Source organism: Bufo bufo, chromosome 6, assembly GCF_905171765.1.
Source record: "Bufo bufo chromosome 6, aBufBuf1.1, whole genome shotgun sequence".
NCBI classification, from domain to species: domain Eukaryota; kingdom Metazoa; phylum Chordata; class Amphibia; order Anura; family Bufonidae; genus Bufo; species Bufo bufo.
Window position 1 is genome coordinate 257,229,812 of NC_053394.1, and position 23,700 is coordinate 257,253,511.

At 41.6% G+C, this 23,700-nt stretch overlaps 1 protein-coding gene across 14 annotated transcripts in view; it reads right to left on the reverse strand.

Moving 5' to 3' along the window:
- Window positions 1–23,700, reverse strand: part of COL13A1 (collagen type XIII alpha 1 chain) — a 263,539-nt gene that overhangs the window by 95,244 nt on the left and 144,595 nt on the right. For 10 of the 14 annotated variants that reach the window (XM_040436364.1, XM_040436362.1, XM_040436356.1 and 7 more), the window contains 4 exons: window positions 19,821–19,847; window positions 5,220–5,288; window positions 1,865–1,981; window positions 913–963 (listed from right to left, as the gene is read on the reverse strand). In XM_040436364.1, the coding sequence (XP_040292298.1) occupies window positions 913–963; window positions 1,865–1,981; window positions 5,220–5,288; window positions 19,821–19,847 (264 nt within the window). Of the gene's footprint in view, window positions 1–912; window positions 964–1,864; window positions 1,982–5,219; window positions 5,289–7,012; window positions 7,070–19,820; window positions 19,848–23,700 lie in introns of all 14 variants that reach the window. The other 4 variants (XM_040436358.1, XM_040436352.1, XM_040436353.1 and 1 more) reach the window with 3 other exon arrangements.

Sequence of the window (23,700 nt, forward strand, 5' to 3'; positions counted from 1 at the left end):
GAGGGGATGATAGCTGCATGTGATTGCAGCTCCCCCCCTCTGCTTAAAGGGGTTATCTGGGAATTTGATATCGATGGCCTGTCCTCAAGATCAGATCACTTCCTTCCCAACAGTCGCCTGCCGTGTCGTCCCATGTAAAGGGACCTTTATTAACTAACCTGTTTTAGCAACTACTTGCATCCTAAATGTAATGACAATTATGGTGCATCTCTTCCTATGACTCTATTATGTGCTACTCATTTATTATTCCTGATAAAAGTTATTAATTTATTACTATTTATTAGTTTGCAATTAAGGTCCAGGTGGGTGTTTGGCTTCTGCAGGTTCTTTCTTGGCAGCCATCAGCTGTAGAATGCTGGTTTGTGATACTGCTACTCTGACAAATTTTACTGGAAACAGCATTCTGCAGCTTGCTTTTTACTGTGAAACATAGAGGCTGCAGAAGCAAAACAAAGCAATTTTTTGCCCCCCCCCCCCAAAAAAAATCAATAATAAAAAAAAAAATTTCTTTAAAGGTGTTCATAACTTTACGGCCACCAGACACTGTATAAGCTGTTTTAGTAGTAGCTCTGTCATTGACTGGCAAATTGCCTCAAGAAATTGCAAGCATAATTTAAGAAGATCAATAGTTTGTAGCATCAATACAGCTCAGAGGTGTCACTTCTCAATGTCATTGCAGTATTTAGCCTAGGGCTATGATGCTATCAAGGTGTATCTTCATCTGACAGGTGACTTAAACCACCCTTTGCTGGAGCCAACACTAGTGCCAAATAAATAGTGTAGTTTTAGCCTTACACTCCATGAGCGTCCTGAAATTCATAAAAAGTTCTGCACCTGTTCTTGACACAACGTGGATGGCCATGAGAACTACAAATAGTCTTCTTAGAATAATGTTGACTGTGTCACACTTACTTTTCCATCTTTTCCATCTTTTCCAGGTTTACCCGACTCCCCTGCTTTCCCCTGGGGGGAAAAATAGATATATAAATAGTTAAGCTCAATTGATCACTAATTTTATATTGATGTAACCGCTCCTATACAATCGGAACTTCAAAGTCTCCTGGGGTCTTTTTTTAGTTGGATTTTCTGCTGAGACCAGGATCATTACAAGTCAGAGTGTTACTTCCTCTCCCTGGTATTTAAGTCTAGAGCGGAGGGAATAACATTGGTGTCACCCTCTGACACATATGTTTGGATAGTGATAGTATTGATAGTGACAGGAGCAATGAAAACACTGGAAGAGCAATATTTACCCTCTTTTGCCCTATTTCTAGTGAATGTACAGACAGTAACAGGAAGATTCAATGGAAATGTGCTTGTTATTATCAGTATTGGTCATTTAGAAAATAACATTTTAATACATTCAATCACTATGTCCACATAGGGCATACATGTTGTGGATTTGCTACGGTGGAATTGCAGGTGGAAAATTTGCAGTGTTTTACAGTTGAAGCAAAGTGAATGACATTTGAACAAATTGATATCAACCACACTGTAAGTAAAAAAAAATATGCTGAGGAAATTGACCTAAAATGCAGATTTTGTCAATTTATGCTATGCTGGAGGATGAAATCTACAGGAAATCTGAAAAATCCTTTAAAATATGCATGTTATACATGTAGATTCATTGCAGGTTTTTCTATGTAAGGACCCATGTGGCGATACCCTATTGGGGCTGAAAGCGTTTTTCTGGCAGCTGCAATGATGGCCGATGTCTATAATGTGCTGTTCATGTCTTTTGTAAACTCTATAATTAATTAAGCATATTCAATATATCATCTCACATCCTTGATGTTATGTCATGCTCCCAGCTAGAGATATGGCATAAACCTTCCTGATCTGAGCAAGAAGAGATGAAACTTACAGGTGACCCTGCAACCCCAGGCAATCCTGGATCTCCTTGAGATCCTGGTGGCCCAGAAGGTCCAGGTGGCCCAGGTAACCCTGGTGGTCCTTGGATTCCCGCTTGTCCTTGTTCACCCTAGTTTAAGAAAACAAGGAGAGACATAAATGATATGAAACCATTGCTAACATCAATGTAAAAAGCATGAACATTAGGCAGCAAGGAGCTCCGTATAAAAATATAGGTATAACAAAACAAGCAAGCTTCATTTAATAGGTTAGTATGCGTCAAACATCAAGGGATTTCCTATAACAAAATGTAAAAACTTTTGCTATGCAGCTTTTAGATATAATTGCAATAATAAAAATAATAACCATGTACATGATTAAGGAGGGTAGGAGTAAACAGGAGCATATACTCCGGTGTTTGGCCATTCTACATACAAGAGATATGTGGATGCACACTAACACTGAACCTTTCTTTAGATCTATTAGAGTTGCATAATCTTCAGTGCGCTTATTTTTTACTTGCATTTCCCTCTGGCATCTATGCTGTTGGAAAGATGATTTCTTAGAAGGACGACATATCTTCTAAAAATATTCAGCTGTGAAACCCAATGTGCCAGAGCAGTGTGCTACGTTTACAGCTGGGATTATAAGAGCGGCTGCTACAAGGTTTAATGACGCAATCCCCATTTAACTGTGATTTAGGATATGTGCTACATTACTACCTTATAGCATACCCTTGGAAAATCTATCTCCCATGCATCCCAAACTTTGGGAGACAATTCCAGGATGACAGATTCACTATGTGATTTTTCAGGATGTGCAGATAGGTATGGTAAGACAAGAACTACTAGGCAAGTCTTTTTGAGGGGCCCCGGAAATTAATTTTGGAATGTTAATGTCCTATTCTAACAAATGTAATGGGTTTTCCTGTAGGAAAAAAATGGCAGTTGGGTCAGAGTGGGTTAAAAAATATAAACGGATGCTCACTTCAGATGTCCTTTGCCGCACTTGGTCTGACACTGCTCAGGTTCCTACTGGTCTCTGTTTCCTTCTCCCATTTTGACACATTTTTGAAAAGACCCCGCAGCTAGTGATTGGCTGAGTGGGTATTTCCTGTGTTGAGAGAAGGACAAGGAAATAGAGACCAGCGGGAACACACACAGCAGAGGATGGCAGTCAGTGGCGGGATTGGTGAGAATGAGTATTGGTTCTGCCCCATATTTTTTCCACAGTAAAACTCTTAAATTGAGCTGAATTTATTTATATCCTACTACGGTGCTAGATGTAGGGGGAAAAAAAATCTTTTAAATATATATTTTCCACCACCACTTTTCATCGCTTCACCCGCTGTCAATCATTCTGGGTGGTGACATTAATGCATATGGCAGAGCACATTACATGGCTATAATTAGTTTAGGGTTGCCGTTCAAAAAATTCCTAGGCAGTTTATAGCTATACGGGATATTTTTTCTGTGTCCATGAAAACAATGGATGTTTCCATTATTTTTTTGAAGCTGGAGGAACTGGGAAAGATTATTGTAAATGTACTTATCAGATCACAGTAAATGCTGTGTCCCATTTGTCAATATTAGTATTCCGGGCGGTAAACATATATCCCTTATATTCTTTATAATTTCTTAGTTTTTTTTTGTATCTTTTTTAGATATACTTGGTTTAGTGATAAGTTGTCCACAAAAATAAATAATTTGGTTGGCTGCCCTGCATGTTATAAGAGGTGTCAAACACTAATTGGAGAACCAGCAGTGGCTGGAGCTTCTGGCCATGGTGGTGGAAACAGTCTTTTTTAATACTGGTGTGGTAGACTGTTTCATATACATTAATTAAATAAAGTAGAAGTTACAACAGTTTTTTCAGATTCAGATCTACGGTGAAGATCAGTGAAAGCACTACTTAGGGAATGTTAGGATATTTTTAGTTATCCATTACTAGCATGCTGGTTGGGATATTTTAAGTTGAGATTGATATACACCAATAAATTTCCCAGGCAACAAGGTAATCTGCAGTGCTGGCTGACTGGAGGCCTCACTGTCCTAACACATGGTCTGATCAACAACAAAGGAGTTATGCCTCAGCTTATGACTGCTCTAATCCGGAGATATTGTCAGTCAGTGACTTCACTCCTGGAACATCTCTCGCCAACAATGCTATAAAAATGAAGGCATATTGTTGCTAACTGAAACAGTTTTCTGGTTAAGTTTTAAAAAGTACAGAGTGTTTATTCATTGTATAGTAACTAGTTGTAATATATGGCTTTGGGTACAGATTATTAAAGAATAAAGGTGGCCATACACATTAGATGAGCGCCAGCCAAACCCTTTAACCATCTAATGTAAATGGAGATGTCCCAAATTTCCCCAAGTTGGGTTGGCATATTGAGTTTCAACATGTCTGATCCTTTGCGGGGACATAGGCCTCCACCAGATCTGGCTAACAGCAGCTTATTACACAGTATCTATTGAGAACACATTCAAGCTGCACATGTATCAGGAGGATTATATGTTGGTCAAAAGAGTGTTCGTGTGACAGCTAAGAAGTTTGGCCACTTTAAGACTAGTTAAACAAATGCTCTACAAGCTGGGATTGCCATCAATGCTCTCTAGTCTCGCCTCCTATGTGAGTATTCAAATAAGTTTTTAACAAATTTGATGTTTTTCGTTACTCTGCATATTCTCATATCTCTAATTAGTGTTTAATTCAGACTGCCTTCATACCACATTTTAGTGTCAGTATCATGGTCACAACAGCCAGACCCCCAGCTGTTGTATTGAACCAAACCTAGGCCCTACTGTTATCTAAATTTGGTTCAGCAGAGCCCAGGGCATTATCTGTGTTTCTGCCGTAATGCAAACATTTAGACATGGTTACAGCCCAGTGGAACAGGCCCAAATAATGCACTTGGTTAGCAGTTAAATATTTGCATTTCATTATCATGCAAACCACTTGGTATCATTGTCGTATTAGAAAAAAATTAAGCAGAAGCAGCAAAAACAAATACAATAATGCAAACTGCCAAGGCTAGGTTCACATCAGCGTTTTCATTTCCATTTTTCTCTTCCATTATAGAAGCAGAACTGCAAAATCGGCAGCAGTGCAGATCTGTAACAAGACAGTCTCCTACAGTGCCTGATGGACCCCATTGACTATAATGGGATCCATAGGATTTCTGTCATGGTGTGCATTAATTAAAAATAGCACATGCCATTTTGCTATATAGTCTTGCATTTTTTATGGAATCTGCAATGGAGGCTCCTAACTGCACCTCCAATGCAGATGTGAACCTGGCAAAGAAACCCTTTGGAAGCAAGTCAGTGAATGAGCCAGAATGCCAAGCAAATAAAGGAGTGTACCTGGAAGATGCGCTTCCTTACGATCGTTGGCTGAACCGCCCGCACTGTATTAATCATAGCAGGCAACAGCTGATGGGGGACATCAGATCAGAATTTCCCAGTGCAAGGGTGGGAGGAAACAGTGCAAGATGGGCCAGCAAAGAGTGACAAGTCAGAAGATCGGACAAGACAAGTGAAGAAAGAACAGAGAAAGGGTAACAGAATGTTTTACTGTGAAACAGCACAAGAAGGAGAAGGAGACCATTCAGGTACTGCTCTTTAAACCCTAGATTATGCATTTCATTGACTTCTGTTGAAACGGTTCCATACAAAACAATGCTAATAATCCTCTCGTTAATAGTTATTACATAGAAGCTTAGGTAAGTGTCTTGGAGTGGAACACAGAAGCTTGAGCATCACCACTGTTAAATCATGGAGCATTGAGAAATAACCTTTCAATGATATGTATGACAAAGAAATTTGCTATTCCAGTGTCATCATTCCAGTGTCTTGAAATATCAAGAATGATTTGGATGTGATACCTAACATAATCTGTAGGGGGGAGCATTGCTATGGATGTGTATAGGACACTGCCCGGCAGAATAATAAGTCAACTTCCCCTACACAAAAATTACTCTTATCCTGTGATTTTGCAATTACAATTTTCCAATTTGCATTTTACTAGGACCTTTGAGGTGTCATCTGGCTCTATAAAATATTCAACTTCAAAGGACATACATTAAGTGGTGTATCTTGGAAAGCAACAGACAAGTCTGTTGCCACATAATATATGTCCACTTTAAATTAGGGCTTCGAAACTACAGATGTGTCCGCTCTAACTTTTCCACAAATTTCATTGACTGATACAAATTCAATACATTATCCCAACATGCTAGCAAAACCTTGACAAGCTGCAATTCATATCTCAACCACTGGGTGGCCACATATAGACAAATATAACATGTTTTTTTTTTGTTTTTTTTTTAAGCTAGTCATCTTGAGTCACTCATCTTGGGATATGTCAAGCCAGGAAGAAAGGTAAGGAAGGACACATCTATAGTGGGTGCTGTTCGTATAATAAATTATCTCCCAAGTGATGACTGTGGGTCTGAATAATGATCACCAGATGTGCAAATAGTGATCAGTATACATGATAACTTCTCTAAGTGACAAATAGCAGCATGTTAGACAATGTGACCAGGAGTCGTTAGATGATTCTTGCTTATAATGAGTCCAGCAGCATGTCCCTTGAGCTCCTCTGTGCTGCTGACCTCCGTAGGGAGGCACCAGTGAGGAAAGGGCAACATTTCCATTTTGTCTGTTGGCATTCAAGGGTCATTTAGTTAGCATTTTGTGCATGAGCCCTCGTAATCTTTGCCATGATGGTCTACAACCCAAAGAACTGACACTGGTGGTAAGACTTCTGTGTTGCACCTCACTTTAAAGAGATGTACCTTATGTTTCCAAGTAGAATGGAAAAGAGAGAGAATATTTCTTCCATGTAATTTCAATGGAAGTGCATTTTCAGGCTGTCTGTCATACAATGTCTGGCAGCTTCCTACTGCATTTTCTTTATACATGCACCTTATTAAAGCCCCATTGATATAATGTAATGCGATGATAATTTCAGTAAGTATAAGTAATAAAAATTAGAATCTCACTGTAACTGGTGAGATATACAATGTTTTTAGGATTTAAGTAAAATCGAAGGCTATACATTTTTATAGGTATAATTAACTCAGAAAATGCAATATTACAGCTCTGGTCTAGACATTGTCTACAGATTTCACTTAGAGTTAGAGTTACCCACAAACCTTCAAAGTAAGAATCTGATTGGAGCGTAGTGCTGCAAAAGTAGTACTTAAATATTCCTATTGGACAGCAGAAACATAGTGTCATATATTTTCGGAAGATTTAGCTTCTACATATAGGATTTTTAGGTTGGGCACCAGAACAATATACTATATATTTAATTACTAAAGCTATACATTTGTATATACCACTTGTAATTAAATATATTGAGACATTAAGACCACATATACATTTACATAGCAGTTTAGCACTTAATAATAAAAGCATGTATTAAAGTATGGACCACGATGTGCATTAGTACTTCACATAATGAGACATAATGTTGAATGAACATATATGATAAGGATATCATACACACAAGAAATACATTTTCATTTTGGCTAATATCCAATTGAGCATCTATATGAATAGCTGTAAATTGGATGGCTGACTACAAAGGTTACTGCATTTGAGGAAGTGTGACAGATGCATAAATAAGGTTCAACAAGGCGAGGTAACAATACTCCATGGGAATAACATATGCAAATTGGCCAATTTTCCAGACTACCTTATACCAGCCAAACCAGAGACTCTTGTCCTGTGGTCACTCTGGTAAACCCATGACATCTACTATCGACTTTGGATGTGACCTGAACAATCAAGCTATTTTTATGTTTATGGGCATCTCACAAAAATAATTGGTTGGTAAAGGAAGATTTACATTGGGAAATTGTTGGGTCGATTATGGGGTATGGACATTACTACGAACGCTCCTGTTAAAACACTCCCCGTAAAACACTTGTTCAGATAGATGAAGGTAAGAAGCAGGGAATGTCTAGTTTATTCATTCAAATAAAAAAAACTCTTCTCTTGAGTTTTGCCTTTAGTGCAAAAAGGTCACTAACTGTTGTCCACCACTAGGAGGAGCTCTCTGCTGTGAGACCTTATATAGACAGAGTTGTATCTTTCTAAATCAAGTCCAATCAACTGAATTTACAATAAGTGGACTTTGATGGAGGTGTAGAAACATCTCAAAGATGATCAAGAGAAATGGGGGGCCTCAGAGCTAAATTTCAAGTGTCATTGTAAAGGGTCTGATCTGAATACTTATGTCCAGGTTAACTTTTAGTTTTTCCTTTTTAATGAATTTGCAAACATTTCTATAATTTTTTTAACTTTCTCATAATGGGGTATTGAGTGCAGAGTGATGGGGAAAACTATATATATATACCGTATTTTTCGCTCTATAAGACGCACCGGCCCATAAGACGCACCTAGGTTTTTGGGGAGGAAAATAAGAAAAAAAATATTTTTAACCAAAAGGTGTACTTTTGGTGGGTTTGGAACTAATGGTGGTCTGTGGATGACACTATTATGGGGGATCTGTGGATGATGCACTGTTATGGGGGTCTGTGGATGGCGCACTGTTATGGGGGATCTGTGGATGACACTGTTATGGGGAATCTGTGGGTGACACTGTTATGGGGGATCTGTGGATGGCTCTTATTGGGGTCTCTGGATGGCACTGTTATGGGGATCTGTGGATGACACTGTTATGGGGGGGGATCTGTGGATGACACATATATAGCATCTTATGCTATGTGTCATCCACAGATCCCCCATAATAGTGTCCCTGCGGTGTGAATGACCCCCAATACAGGGGGTGGGGGTCGCATCTGGTTTTATAATGACAGCGGGGCCCGTGCAGTGACTGTATTCTACTACACGGGCCCCGCTCACTGTATATAATAATCTTATCTATAATTGTAGGCATTGTTAATATATAAAAGTTAAAGGTAATCAGCGCCTGTATACCGTACTTACAAGCGCTCGTAGCAGAGAGGAGGGGGAAGGCAGGCCGGGAGAACGGGCACTGGCAGCGTGAGTCACTACGTCATGTGCCCACGTCGCCTGCTTCATTCATAAAGTGGCGTAGTGACTCACGCTGCCGGCGCCCGTCCCCCCGGCCTGCCTCCTCCCTCATCTCTGCTACGAGCACTTGTAAGTACGGTATACAGGCGCTGATTACCTTTAACTTTTATATATTAACAATGCCTACAATTATAGATAAGATATATACAGTGAGCGGGGCCCGTGTAGTAGAATACAGTCACTGTACGGGCCCCGCTGTCATTACAAAAGCAGATGCCTCCCTCTCAGCTGATACACCTGCCGCGCGGCATCGCATTGAAAATTCGGAAAAATGCAGCATTCGCCCCATAAGATGCACTGCTATTTTTCCCACACTTTTGGGGGGGGGAAGTGCGTCTTATAGGGCGAAAAATACGGTGTATATATATATATATATATATATTTATTTATTTTTGCTCAAAACCGCAACATAACAAAATGTGAAAGAGTCTGAAGACATTCCGAATGCCCTGTATTATTGAGATGCTGAAATTGTCCCATGTAAAAGGAACTTACATTAGAGGTTTGTCACCTTAGACAGCGGGCCTTAGTGTTTTCTAGTATTTAATGATGCTGTGCATTGTTCTAGTGATGTCTGCACTTATAATGTCGAGGGATGTTAAGTTGGGAGATTTGATTTAAGCTGATGCAATATATTTCTACAGCAGTTCCTTTGTCTCTGCCTTGTGTCCTGATATTCTCAGTCTATGTACAGATGGCTGTGGACAGATCTGCTCATTCTCTTGCTTTCTAATCCTATTTTATGTTTATTCCTCTTTTTCACCTTGAGGGCTCAGCTTCAGGCAGCAGACCAGCTCTGTAATAAAAGCCAGGACACTACTTAAGCGTGGATTTTTTGGGTATTTCTTTTTCAGCATAACAATCCAGTGATGCTGTTTTTGCTAAATAAACACAGCTGACCCTTCTATTCCTGTGTTAAAGCTGCAACATAAGCACTGTCAATAGATCACTGGAAGAGCCCGTATGTCACCAGCAAAACAGGACTGGGTCACTTCACTGGCCTTACACACCTGGCTATACAAGCAAAGATAAAGGCTTTGCCAAGACTAAACTACAAAAGCAAAATACTGCAACAGTCTTCTCCATAATATGTATAGTAAATATGGGAAACTAATAATTATATAATAATATCATAATAGAAATTGATATTGACATGTGTATGATGTACACAGTATCTGTTAGTATTTTTTACCCCTCAACATTACAAAGTAGTACTAGATTGTTCCATATCTATCTAAACTACTGGAAAATGAAAAAGAATACACACTGCCTGATCTACACAAAATGCTCTTTAAGGTATCCAGCAACTCCACTAATCTGCTCAACTACAAGTCCAAGTTGAAAGAGCTTGGAATGACATACCACAGGAGGATATCTGTATAACCAATACCAGGTCAGAGTAGCCTGTATCACAGCAAAGGGAGATGCCACCCAGTATTAATGTGACCATGCCTCAACATATACCCTGCTGCAGAACCCAAAATAAAGGGTGAACACCTTAGTGTGTGATCATTTACCAAGCACCACTAGCAGTTTCTACTTTGTGAATCTCAGCTCAATTGCATTAAGTTTTCAAAGTGTTCTTTTTTACTTTCTGGTAGTGTAATTTGAAAAAAAGAACTAATCCTACAGTAACTTACTGGTTTATTTATTTATTTTAGGCTACTTTCACACTTGCATTGTTATTTTTCAGCAGAGGATCTCAATACTGTAAAATCCGTTCAGGATGCATCAAGATGTCTTCCGTTCCGGCAGCATTCCGTTTTATGACCGAACACAAAACAGCTGCAAACTGCGGTTTTGTGTCCAGTCATAAAAACGGGAAAAAAAAGATCGGGCACTGAAATGTTGGATGGTAAAGAGATTAATGGAAGTGGTTTAGGGCAGTGAAGTGCGCTTATTATTTATTTCTATGTAATTTATGTAGTGTAAGAAGGTACCTGAAATCATCATGGATGGAAGGTATGTGTCACCGAGAGTCCTGGCCTCGGTGAAGTAAGAGCCGATATTTTATGTGTCAGCAGCAGCTATTGCTAATTAACACCTTGAGATTTAGCATGGCTGTCATAGCTGATCCTGGACAGCTCTTACTGGGAGTAGTCAAAGTGCTTGGTGGGTGAATACTCCCCATGTTCCAGGCCGGGTTTTGCCAGGCATAGAAACTAGCCAGCACTGCCAGGTGTGTGGATTTACCTCCCTCTGACAGTGGAGCTCAGGAGTCTGTGTGTTTTGAACTGAGGGCTGTGCTGGGATTTGAGGTTTGAGTCGGGCTGGAGGACTCAGGACCCTCTAAAGGTGAACAGGTCGCCTATGGACTTGATGAGGCTGAACTACTAACAGGGTGTGAATTAACACGCATGGAGAAAAGGTGACTTTTATTGTTTATAGACTTTCCTTGTATGTGAACAAATACCAAGCCATCTGCGTTTTGTGATACACCTTATCTGCATTTTGTTATACACCAATGTGTGAATAAACACCACTGTTTGATTCAAGAACTGTGTACTTGGCCTCTATACTGCATCCGCTAGTCCTAACTACCAGAGCGAATCCCCACAATTGGTGGAGGATGCGGGAAAGCGCAGTGAGGCTGGCGTGAACGCCGATATATTTTTGGGTTTGCATTTTTGGGCACAATTGTATGTCGTATATCAAACCAGCTGTATTTCAACCCGTGCCCCACGACAAAATGGAGGCTGTTGTGAAGGCCCTCATGGAGGCTAATTTGTAGCAGCGAGAGACCAACCTGCACCAACGGGAGGCTAATAAGCAGCAGCAAGAGACCAACCAGTTGCTGCTACAACATGTGATGGCTTTGCAGACAGCAGGATCAACCCCAAGCATCCACGATGCCCAGAATGCAGTCTGTGCAGCGATCCCTAAGATGACGCCCGCAGACAACATCGAAACCTACCTGGCGATGTATGAGAAACTGGCCACCAGGGAAAAGCTGCCCCGAGATAAGTGGGCTGAGGTCATCACTCCTTTCCTGGCATCAGAGTCACAGCGAGTGTATTTCGACTTGCCGGACGATCAAGCGGCCGACTACCCGAAGGTAAAGGCTGAGATTTTGGCAAGAATGGGGGTGAATGTGTTGGTCCGGGCCCAGTGGGTACATCAGTGGGGGTTTAAGCTGGCTGAGCCCGCGAGACCCCAGTATTATGACTTACTCCACCTTTTGCAAAAGTGGCTACAGTCTGATGTGCTGAGTCCCATGGCTGTGCTGAATAGACTATTGGCTGACATATTCTGGAGGGTGCTGCCACCCTCTCTCCAGCACTAGATTGGTCAGGTATCTCCTGGAAATGGTGGACCTGGTGGAATGCTATGAGGCCATCAAGAATCTCAAGGGGGGCTCTTTTAGGAGGAGGGCAGGGAAACTCCAGAACTCCCCACATCAGGTGCACCAGTATGAGCCAATGAAACCCCCCGGGAGGTTCCCCCTATGGGCCGGACCCAGTTAATCTGCAGGCGGTGTCAGGAACCTGGCCACACCAGGGTGAGTGTCCTCATTGGGTTGAGCCCATGGACACTATTTGTGCTACCGACAATCGCTGTATGCTAGGAAACTGTGTGTCACAGGTACCCCAGAGGCTCTAGACCACTTGTGCCAGGTGGAAGTGGGAGACACTCAGGTGGAGGCGCTGATGGACTCAGGGAGCTTGGTGACCCTGGTAAGGGCTACTCTGGTGCGGTCCGCTGAGTATATTGGCCGGAAAGTTGGGGTGATGTGCATTCATGGAGACTTGAAAGACTACCCCACTGCGCTGGTGTCGCTAACCACGGTGGCCGGCAGGTGGACCGACGAAGTGGCAGTCGCCACAAATCTCCACTATGAACTCATAATAGGGAGAGACTTTCCAGGTTTCCCTGCCCTATGCCTGGTTGTTAAGGATACCCCTGAGACAAGAATAAGCCCAGGAGATTGGCCTTGTTCAGGGGGACGGCCAGAACCCTGGGAACCTGAGGCCGAAGGGCCAGCAGTAGGGGGAGACAACCCCGCGTAGGTTAATGGTGGGAGACCTGGAGGAGTTGCCACCGGATCCTGGGTTGGCAGACCTCAACGTATCCGGGGAGAATTTTGGTACAGCCCAACGCCAATACCCAACCCTATCCCGGGCCTGGAAGAATGTGGTAATACTTAATGGTGTACCCCAACAACCTGGGGCTCAATGTTTCCTCATTTTGTGGTCCACCAGAATATGCTATATCGGGTAAACCAGCTGCAGGGTGAATCTGTTGAACAGTTGGTGGTGCCCGGAGCCTATCGAAAACTCATGTTAGAGTTAACCCACCAACATGTTATCGGGGGTCATCTGGGACTGCAGAAGACACAGGACTGGATACTACAACGGTTTTACTGGCCCAGTGTCTTTAGAGAGTTGGATGACTTTTGTAAGTCTTGCCCGACCTGCCAAACCACTAGCCCCCAGCACCTGTTCCGCAGTCCCTTAGTGCCCCTCCCGATTATCGAGGTACCATTTGAGAGAATCTCTATGGATCTCGTAGGCCCAGTACCGAAGTCCTTGGTGCTAGGGGGCACCAACACATCTTGGTCATCCTGGACTACGCCACTCGGTACCCGGAGGCAGTGCCACTGCGACATACATCGGCCAAACTCTTAGCAAAAGAGTTAATGGAGATGTTTTCCCAAGTGGGGATACCCAAATAGGTTCTGACTGACCAGGGGACTCCGTTTATGTCCAAGGTCATGCGGGAGCTCTGTAAGTTGCTGAATATCAAACAGATACGGACATCCATCTATCACCTGCAAACTGACGGCCTATTAGAAAGGTTTAATCAAACGTTAAAAACTATCTTAAAACGAGTAGTAGCTGAGGATGGAAGGAATGGGACCTCATTCTGCCCTATCTCATGTTCGCAATGCGAGAAGTGCCCCAGGCCTCTACTGGGTTCTCGTCTTTCAAATTACTATATGGCAGACATCCACGACATCCACGTGGTCTGTTGGACATAGCCAAAGAGGCGTGGGAGCAACAACCCACACCATATAAAAGTGTTGTTGAATATGTCACCCAGATGCAGGAACATATGGAAACCGTGTTGCCGCTGGTAAAGGAAAATATAGAGGCAACTCAGCGAGCTCAAAGTCGGATGTATGATCAGCAGGCTCGGGTCCGGATCTTTAACCCGGGAGATCGGATTTTGGTTATGGTACTGACAGTGGACAGTAAGTTACTGGCTAGGTGGCACGGACTCTACGAGGTACTCGAAAATGTTGGAGAAGTAAACTACAAGGTCCAATAGCCAGGGCGGCGAAAGCTGGAGCAGATGTACCATGTGAATTTACGCAAACCGTGGAAGGATAAGGAGACCAGTACTGACGATAGCCCGAGTCCGAGTTTTCTAGGGGGAGAGGTTCCGGCCCCTAAGTCTGATGTAAGGGAAGCGGTTGCCACAGTGAAGATTGTTGACAGCCTCTCCTTTAAACAGACTCAGGAGGCCAGGATGTTTGTCAGCAGGAACACAGATGTGTTCTCAGACCTCCCTGGACGCACTTCAAGACATTGACATTGTCACTGAGCCTCAGGCCAAAATCCGGTTTAAACCATACCGAGTAACCGAGGCTCGGCGACAGGCCATCTCTGAGAAAGTACAACCTACCTAAACTGGACGATTTTGTAACGATTTTCGAAAATTAAACGAGGTATCTAAGTTCGACGCGTATCCCATGAGCCGGGTAGACAAGCTGAAGGTTAGGACAAGCCCAGTATTTTTCTGTTTTGGACCCACCAAAGGGTACTGGCAGGTACTCTTAACGAAGGCTGCCAAAGAGAAAACGACCTTCATCACACCGGAGGGGCTGTACCAGTATAAGGCGTTACCCTTTGGTCTGCATGGCGCCCCCTCCATTTTCCAAAGGCTAATCGACATTGTGCTGCAACTACATCGTCAGTACGCTTCGGCTTACCTGGACGATATTGTCATCCACAGTACCTGGGAAAGTCTCCTGCCCAAAGTGCAGGCTGTAGTAGACACCCTTCGAAAAGCTGGAGCAGGGATGATTTTCTAGGTACTAGGAAACTCAGCCCTTCCTAAAGTGGGCCCTTGCAGCTAAATTTGTCAAATCAGTTTTTAAACGCCAAAGAGTTGCAGGTCTAATGCCAACAGAACACACTGGAAACACTGCACATGTGCCCCAGGGCAGAAAGTTGACAACAGAAGGTGAGGTCAACACAGGACACTAAACACAAAATTTACATAGAAGGGGAATTAAGTTTAAAGGAAATGCTGACTAAATATGAATATTTACCACAGACCATAACGCAATTCTATGATGTAATGCATAACGGAATGCCTTTATGGCGTTATTCATTCCGTCATAATAGAAGTCTATGGGTTGCAAAACAGATCCGTCCCGTTTCCGTTATGCAGGGAAGTCCTCTCCTGCATAACGTAAACCGGACTGTTCCGTTTTGCAGCCCATAGACTTCTATTATGACGGAAGGAATAACGGAATGCCTCTAAAGGCATTCCGTCATGCATACCGTCATAGAATTTATTTATAGTCCGTGGTAACAGAAACCATAATGCAATTCACCTTTTACCAGTAAACAAAGCGTGAACGGGTTTCATAACCTGAAATTCGCTTTTCTCTACCTTTTTTGTTAAATAAATGATTATATTTTAAAGTGGCATTAGAGGTGGGACGTTGGTAAAATAACAGCACTATTGTTCTTTGGTCCTCTGCTAACTGGATAGTTGGAGCTTACAGCTTACTTTTTGAGTTCACCTTTTTGCATTAGCATTGGTTAAAGGGGCTGATAAAAATGTTATATTCACTTTACTGGTTCCTGTTCAGACAATTCCCAGTCCAATGCTGGTTTCTACTTCCTGGTTCCTCCAGATACACAGGAAATGACTACTCAACCAAACACTGGCTGAGGTAGTTCACTACCATGGCTAACGATTAGCTGTGGTCATTTCCTGTGTGTCAAAAACAACCAGCAAAGTACTGGTGGTGGACAAGAAAGTGTCTGAACAGGAGTGATAGAGTACTGGTAAAGTGAGCTATGACTTTATTCCTTTACACTGTTCTGAGCCTTAAAAAAAAATCACCAACAGGACAATCCCTTTAATCCACTGGACTGAAACATATGATTAGACCAAGCTGTAGTTTTTAAGCGCCGTATCCTTACATAAACAGATTATATTAAGCAGCTCACTTTTTGCCTAGAACTATTTTAATGGGTTCTAATAATAATGCTAAAAGTCTAAAACTTTGTCAAAATCTAATACTTTGTCAAAATCACTATTAGGTTTCTATACTGTATAGCTACGATTTGGCTGGGGTGCTGAAGATCTGGCCACTAGTACCTTACACATGGCTAAGGTCAGGTCAACAATCTTTCAGGCTTTAATAGGTTCATGGCTGGCAGCCAGACCTTTATACCAAGATATTTAGAGGCTTGCGTGTGCTTGTTCATTTCAGCTGATAATACTTCTCTTCCCGCTCCGCCCTATAAACCATGTCATCCATTCCTGATGAAATGACTGGCATGTCATTTGGAAGGAAGCCAAGAAGATGGTTGTTACAACAGTGTTTATTTACTCGGCAACACTTTTTGTTACTTTTAACTTCGAGCCTTTCTTCAGACAAAAACGTCAGTTGCTCATTGTTATAGCGACACGTTATTCTGAATGCTGAGATTATTCTTAATACTACTTATTGTTGGGGACATGATGTGTTTGCCTTTGTTTTACAATATGGTTTATTAACATCTTTATTTAGTCCTTTTACATCTTGTTTTTGTCTCGAGGAGTATTCTGCTCAGGAAAACAATACCCAGAATTTTGAATCATGGATTTGGAAGGGAAAAAAGCAAAACTTAGAAAAATAAACTACAAGACCATATGCCGAACATCTTGTGTGATTCCTTCCACTGTCATGAAGTGCCTTGTACATCCTTTCTTGCTGCTAAAAAAAGCTAAGAATACTATTGAGCTCATTTTCACATGTGCCTATTGCTTTGGAAATAGATCCAAAATTATGAGCTGATGAATAATTTCATCATCTGTCATCATAGGAGTTGGAAGTTCATTTTTTGTTTTAGTTACTGTCTGCTCCAGATCCCGTACACTCTGTCTCTCAGTCATAGAATTACAGAGGTTGCAGTGGAATGGGTCATATATAATATGTATATAATAGACAGTGTATTAGCAAACAACTTATTAGTTTTATGCATTGTATGCAAGATATATTTTCCAAGGCTGTGTAGCTTTTTTTAAAGGGAATGTATCATCAGAAAATTCCTTCCTGAAGATAGCCATACATTGAATTCAGGAGGCCACCTGCAGCCGCCTGACAGTTGCATATGTACCTGGTTCTCGTAGCTTTAATTAATGCTGAGATCATCAGATTGTACCTAGCTGACAGACATAAGTAGGGCTCAGCCCACTGGGAAACTTCCCTGTAGTGTCTATGGCCAATCCGCCCCTGAAGATAGCCATTCAGTGCTTCAAACAATTTGGGTGTCAGATGTTACTGAATTTTATTTTAGAACTAACATATCACAGACTGCAATGATTAAAAACTGCATTTTTAAACTTACTTTTTTTCAGGAATTTAAAGGGCTTATCCCATGACTAATATAAAAAATTAAAATCATATAGAGATCATATAGTACATGATGCTATCTTTCTAACAAAGCTAGAACCAGCCCTGTACTTCACATGGATCCAGAGATCTCCCCATTCATTGCTCTGCTAGATTTATATCAAGCTGACTGCTCAAGGGGAGTGTCTTTTCATCTGCAGCTAAGGGGGCGTGTCTCAGCTCTCCCTATCACAGCTCAGGAGATAATTGAAGGATGGAACTGAGCATGTGCGGCCTTCTCAGTGAGCAGGTCAAAGAAATAAGTAAAAAAACAAACAGCAGGTGGCGCTATACACATACAATTTATTGAATAACTTAGTGGCTTTGCTAAATATTTAATTACATGCAATCGCGGGACACCCCTTTAATATTGATGACCTATTGCCAGGATAAGTCATCACTATCTGATTGGTTAGGGTCATATTCCTGGCACCCCTGCTGATCACTATCTTTGTTTTAAGAAAATAACTAACATCATACAGCTTTCGCACTGGCCACTATACCTAATAATATGTTTAGAAATTCTCAGCATGCATTAGTGAGATCTCACTCAGTCTTGCTTTACTACATAAAGTATCATAAATCTTCAGGATGTGTTTCGGCCCATTCTAGCCCTTTTCAATTAATAAGCTGAATTTATCCATTGAAAAAGAATGGGAGGGGCTGAAAAGCATCCAGAAGATTGTTTGATACGTTATGTAATAAAACACCCACAGGAGCGGACTGGCCATGGACCCTACAGGAAAACTTCCTGGTGGGCTCATGCCTAGGGAGTTGCCTGTGCCATCCTTACACCCACCAGCCATGGTAAGTAAAAATCTGTTGCTTCCCTCCTAAATTTAACTGTATTGCCATCCTAAGGCAATTAGACAGACCGCGGCAGCCGGCACTGGCCATTATAGTGGGACAGTATCGGGGAGGTATTTTGTGATGCACTGTGGTATTCCGCTCTGCTTGGGGGTTTTATGTGCCACAATATGGTATTTCTGGCCTGCCTACTTGTGTAAACTTTGCCTTCTGTCACTTTAGGCCCCACTACAAAACATTGGCACTTTTAGTTTTTTCCAGGGGCACTTTAAGTTGCTAGTCCAGCCTTCACTGACTCTGGCCAAGTACATAACGATCTGATGCTCTCATCCATAATTAATGCTAGGAGCATTAGCTACTTATGCACTTGGCAGGAGGCTGCAGGTGCCCTCCTGAATTCAATTGAAGATGGAGATACAGTGGGGCAGCAGTATTTGGTGCTGCGCTGTGGTATTTGTTTCTGCGGGGACAGTATTTTGTGCTGCACTATGGTGTTGCCAGCCCCACCTACTTCTGTTGGCTTTGCCTACTTGTTTTGCCCTGCATTCTGTCAACATTTTAGGGTGTTTTCCATGTGACTTCTCTCAAAGAATAAGAAGTCTTGACATATTTTAGGAACTGTTTTTGTTAAGTATAGCTAGCAACATGGCCATTTTTCAAAAATTCTAAAAAACTTTATTAAAACAATAGGTCATTTTCTGAAAACACATTCCCTTTTTCCAGGGACTGCTGTCATGTGATTTCCCTCTACATAACCTATTTGTCTATCTATCTATCTAGACATATTCAAAGCATGTAGATGGCACTGCAGATCAGATAGAGGTTGGGTGCCAGCAGCCGTTGGTGCGATCTAAACTCCAGAAAATGCTAAAAACTTTAGATTTTTAAATTTAATCACATTAATTACTATTTATATTAATCACCCTATTTATATACTTCCACACCCACTGTTTGTATCACTGCTTATGAAAGGTTCCAGTGTGTGGTCCGAAACGTTGCGTTGGTGAATAAAAGTCACACTTATTTTACTTTTTGGAGTGCTGTAGAGTACCTTTTTTCTATCTATCTATCTATCTATCTATCTATCTATCTATCTATCTATCTATCTATCTATCTATCTATCTATCTCATTGTCTATCTTTCTATCTCATATTTGTCTGTCTGTCAATCCATCCATGCATCCCGTTACTATCCTTGTGTTCATATAGAATAAAAAGTGAAATACAGCCTCCAGACAGACGAGTATACACACATACATTAACATATAGCTCAACAATGAGAGTCTTTCATTAAAACACATCCGAGCTCCAATTCATTAGTCATGTTAAATCTGTTCTCCCCCAAGTGAATAAACTGTAATGAGATGTACACTATGGTTATATGGAAAGTAAACACTTCAATTAAGTGCTTTTTCAGCGTGCAGCATGATTAGAGCCTAGGGAGCGATAAACAGGCATATAGCAGGCAATATTTACCCTGTGGGAGTAATCTGCACAGTGACCCTGTAACGAGAAAAAATAGGGCACATCCTTGTTAAGTCATTAATTATGTACCATGACAGTCAGCAATGCCGTGCAGCCAATTTGCAAGGTTTATATGCATTGTATGGGAGAAAATCCGTATGCATGACCGAATAATTTTTTATCTTCAATAAATCCGGCATCCCAGAAGCTCACTTAATATTAGGGTAACCCTGGGTACTGTCAAATGCAACTAACAAGAGGGAAGGATCACCAGGCTATAACTAAAAAATGCAAAAAGGCAGCACACTCGAACGTCAGTCAGCTGCTTGTTCTTTTTTTCTTTTCTTTATATTTCTTTATTAAAGTTTTGAAATTTCATAATGAATCACAACAAGAGTAGCTTGCCCTGTACATTGTGACTTATAATCAACATTAATTTTTACATTGTGTAACATTCCCCCCACCCAACCCCCTTTGCTTGCTGCTTGCAACAGCACAAACAAAAAAAAAAAACACAGCCCCTCTCCAGCTCTCTCCCCCCTCCCCCACTGACAGCTATCCCAGCCATTTATGCCATATTCGGGCAAATCAGTGTTTTTTCTCGTGAGAGATTAAATGGAATTCTTCTGTGGCAAGTGACAGTCGAGTAGATCTCACCCAATTGTCAACCGTAGGCACAGCACTATCTCCCCAGAGTCGGATGATATCTTTCCTAGCCTGGAATAGTAATTTGGCTGCTATTTCTCGCTGTTTAGGGTTACCTATTTTCTCCATAACTCCAAGAATACATATTTCGAAGTCCCGGGGGACTTTGAAAGAATGATACTCCTCTATTTGTGTAATGACCTTCTCCCAATAGACCTGAATATCGCCACACGTCCAGAGAATATGGATATCATCCACTCCCTTCTCTCCACACTTTAAACATCCAAATTCTTTGAGTCTGTAACATTTCATCGGGAACTTGGGGGAATAGTATAGGCGGTATAGTATATTGAATTGTGTAATTCTTTGAGAGAAACTATTTGTTACCTTATTTTTAGCCAGCTGCTTGTTCAGTAGAGAAGTACGTTGCATTCACAAGCAGCGATCACCTCCACAGTATGAGGACAAGGGATCGCGATTGCTCGTCCTCATACATCTGCATTGTTTCTGGGCAGCAGATCGCTGTTTAGACTGCACGATCTGCTGCCCAGAACAACAGGATCACCAGGTTCATCGAGGTGATCTGCTGCACCTTCAGAGGAGCAGATTGTCGGGAACAGGCGTTCACAGGAACGTTCATTACTGAAAATCTGCCCAATAATCTGACCATTTAAACCCACCTAAAAGCCCAAACACTATGTGAACAGAGCCTTAAAATCCACTACAGCAGAAATGCATCCTGGCATCCTCATGTGACCTCACTGCCTCTCTATGACCTGCAACTAATTGCACAATGTGCCTTGCATTGTTTTAACTCCCGTCATAGTCCCATTAGACCCAAAGGAGTGACATACTAATGGCAGCAGACACTGTTCATTGTCTATGTCTGGTATTGCATTTACTTTAATGCGCTAAGACATATGCTAGACATGAGTGGCAAAAAAAAAAAAGCAGATTTGTTTTCTATTCTCCTACAAGTTACAAGTTCTTGAATTGAATATTACATGTTTGCAAAGAGTTTGAAATGTGACAGTGTGGTCCCAGAACTATGTTGAAGTGGTTGTACCTCTAACTATGGCTCCACCTAGTGGTGAATTCCTCATTGTAGATTTCAATACAAACTATAGTTAAAATATGTAAATTCAACTGAAACGTAAGACATAATGATGCCTTTATAAATGCAAGAAATGGCTCCCTGCACACTATGCAGATTATTTAAGATTCCAGTGCCTTGCTGAATGGAAAGTTCATCGTTTTCTTAACTTTGATTCTTAGAATTTGAAAGGTCAGCTGTTAAAAGGAGATGGAAAAATAATAAATTTGTCTCCGTTTTTGTAACCTACACTGCAAACCCTTGAGAATATTGTCTTTGTATCAGGAAGGATACTGTCTGGATTGTTATGTGCAGTACCTTAGTTTACTTTCACCTTTCTGGTCAAAGAGCATTGGGTTTATCCTCTCTCATTTGCCAAGTTGCCCCACACCCGGATTGTTCTTGAGCAAAACAGGATTGGTGAAAGAAAACATTGTCATGGGTGAGACAACCCTGAGGACTTCAGGAACAACAATTATCCATTCCTTTTATAATAAAGATACTTATGTTCCTTAACGTCCACCCATTTTGTTCATTTTAAATAGGTCCAACATTCTCTCCTGTTAAATGTCTTATTATATCTTTATAGAGGTCAGAGTTACGTTTTTCTCTCTGCATAGACATAAAATCAATCTGCAGTGAACCACCCCAGGGGATGCTTACTGTCTATAACTTTATTACTAGGTTCAGTCTAAACAGTATGCAGTAAGCTCCCTCTAGTGGCAGTTACTATAGGGGAAGATTCATTATTACTGTCTTAAAGGGGTTTTCTGGGATTACTATAGTTTTTAACACATAGCTCATGTAGTTGTTTACCTCATGTTTTTTCCTCTAATGTGGACTTTCCTGAACCATTTTCATCATGTAAAGAAATCATTCTGGTTTATTTACATACTGTATGTATCACTTTCCTGTTGCTGTACCCACCTCGAGATGCACTTCTCCTTTCTCTGCCACATCTCCAGCACTGCTACTAACAGTGTCCAGCTAGTTTATAGCTCCTCACATCCAGCTAGTTACATAGACTGTCCCCTATACCTACCCTTGTTGCTGCTTAGACAGGCCCATGGACATAGGTCATCAATACTGAATTCCCGGAAAACCCCTTTAAACCTAGACAGCTTAATGGTATACAGGCAATCAGAAGTGCCAAACTTATCACAGTGGCTAATTCTGTATGATAGGTTTGCTGTATCTTGCTTTGACGCTGTTACAGGCAGTAGGTGTGGAACCAATGTGCCAACCAACTTGTTTGACTTTGGGCTAGACCTAAGGGCGTTATCCTGGGGTTCCCCTAGTATTCACCATTTAATCTTTATACAGAGATATGGACTTCATTGTAGGGGAGCTATCAGCCACTACCTTTTGGAATAGTCCCAGTGTAGTTGGCTGCTGACTCACAAGGATCAGAGACACCAGTGCATGGCACTAAGGATTAGGAAATACACGCAGTCAGGAAACAGGCAGAGGTCAGGACAGGCAGAGTACCTACAAATTTGAGGAACAGTCTGAAAGTCAGTGCAGGTTACACAGGATCAGTATGTTGAATAGGCCCAGGAATCAGACAGACAAATGGTTAATAGCTCTTTTACAGGCTCAAGCTAACAAGAGAGACCTAGCAGGATCTGTAGAGACCAAAATGGATCAATTGCCCAGGCAACAACTGAAGGAAACAGTCCGGTATATATAGGGAGCAGATGATTAGCCATTGGATACAGCCATGCAGCAGCTCACAGAGCAGAAAAAGATTAACCAGCGGTGAAGACAGAGATATAATGCATACATGCATGCTCTCATTCACACACAGAAAGCCATCACCTGTGCGCACTGGATAGTGGCAGCTAAGAACTACCATTGTAACAGATGCTTTTGTCTTCCTTATCTCAGTATACAGTAGACCGGTAAACCGTTATATATTGTCTAAGGGTCCATTCACACGTCCGTATATGTTTTGCGGATCCGCAAAACACGGATACCAGCAATGTGCGCTCCGCACTTTGCGGACCGAACACATCACCGGTACTCTCATAGAAAATGCCTTTTCTTGTCCGCAATTGTGGACAAAAATAGGACATGTTCTATTTTTGTGCGGATCCGCAAATGCGGATGCGAACAGCACATTCCGGCCCCATTGAAAATGAATGGGTCCGCACC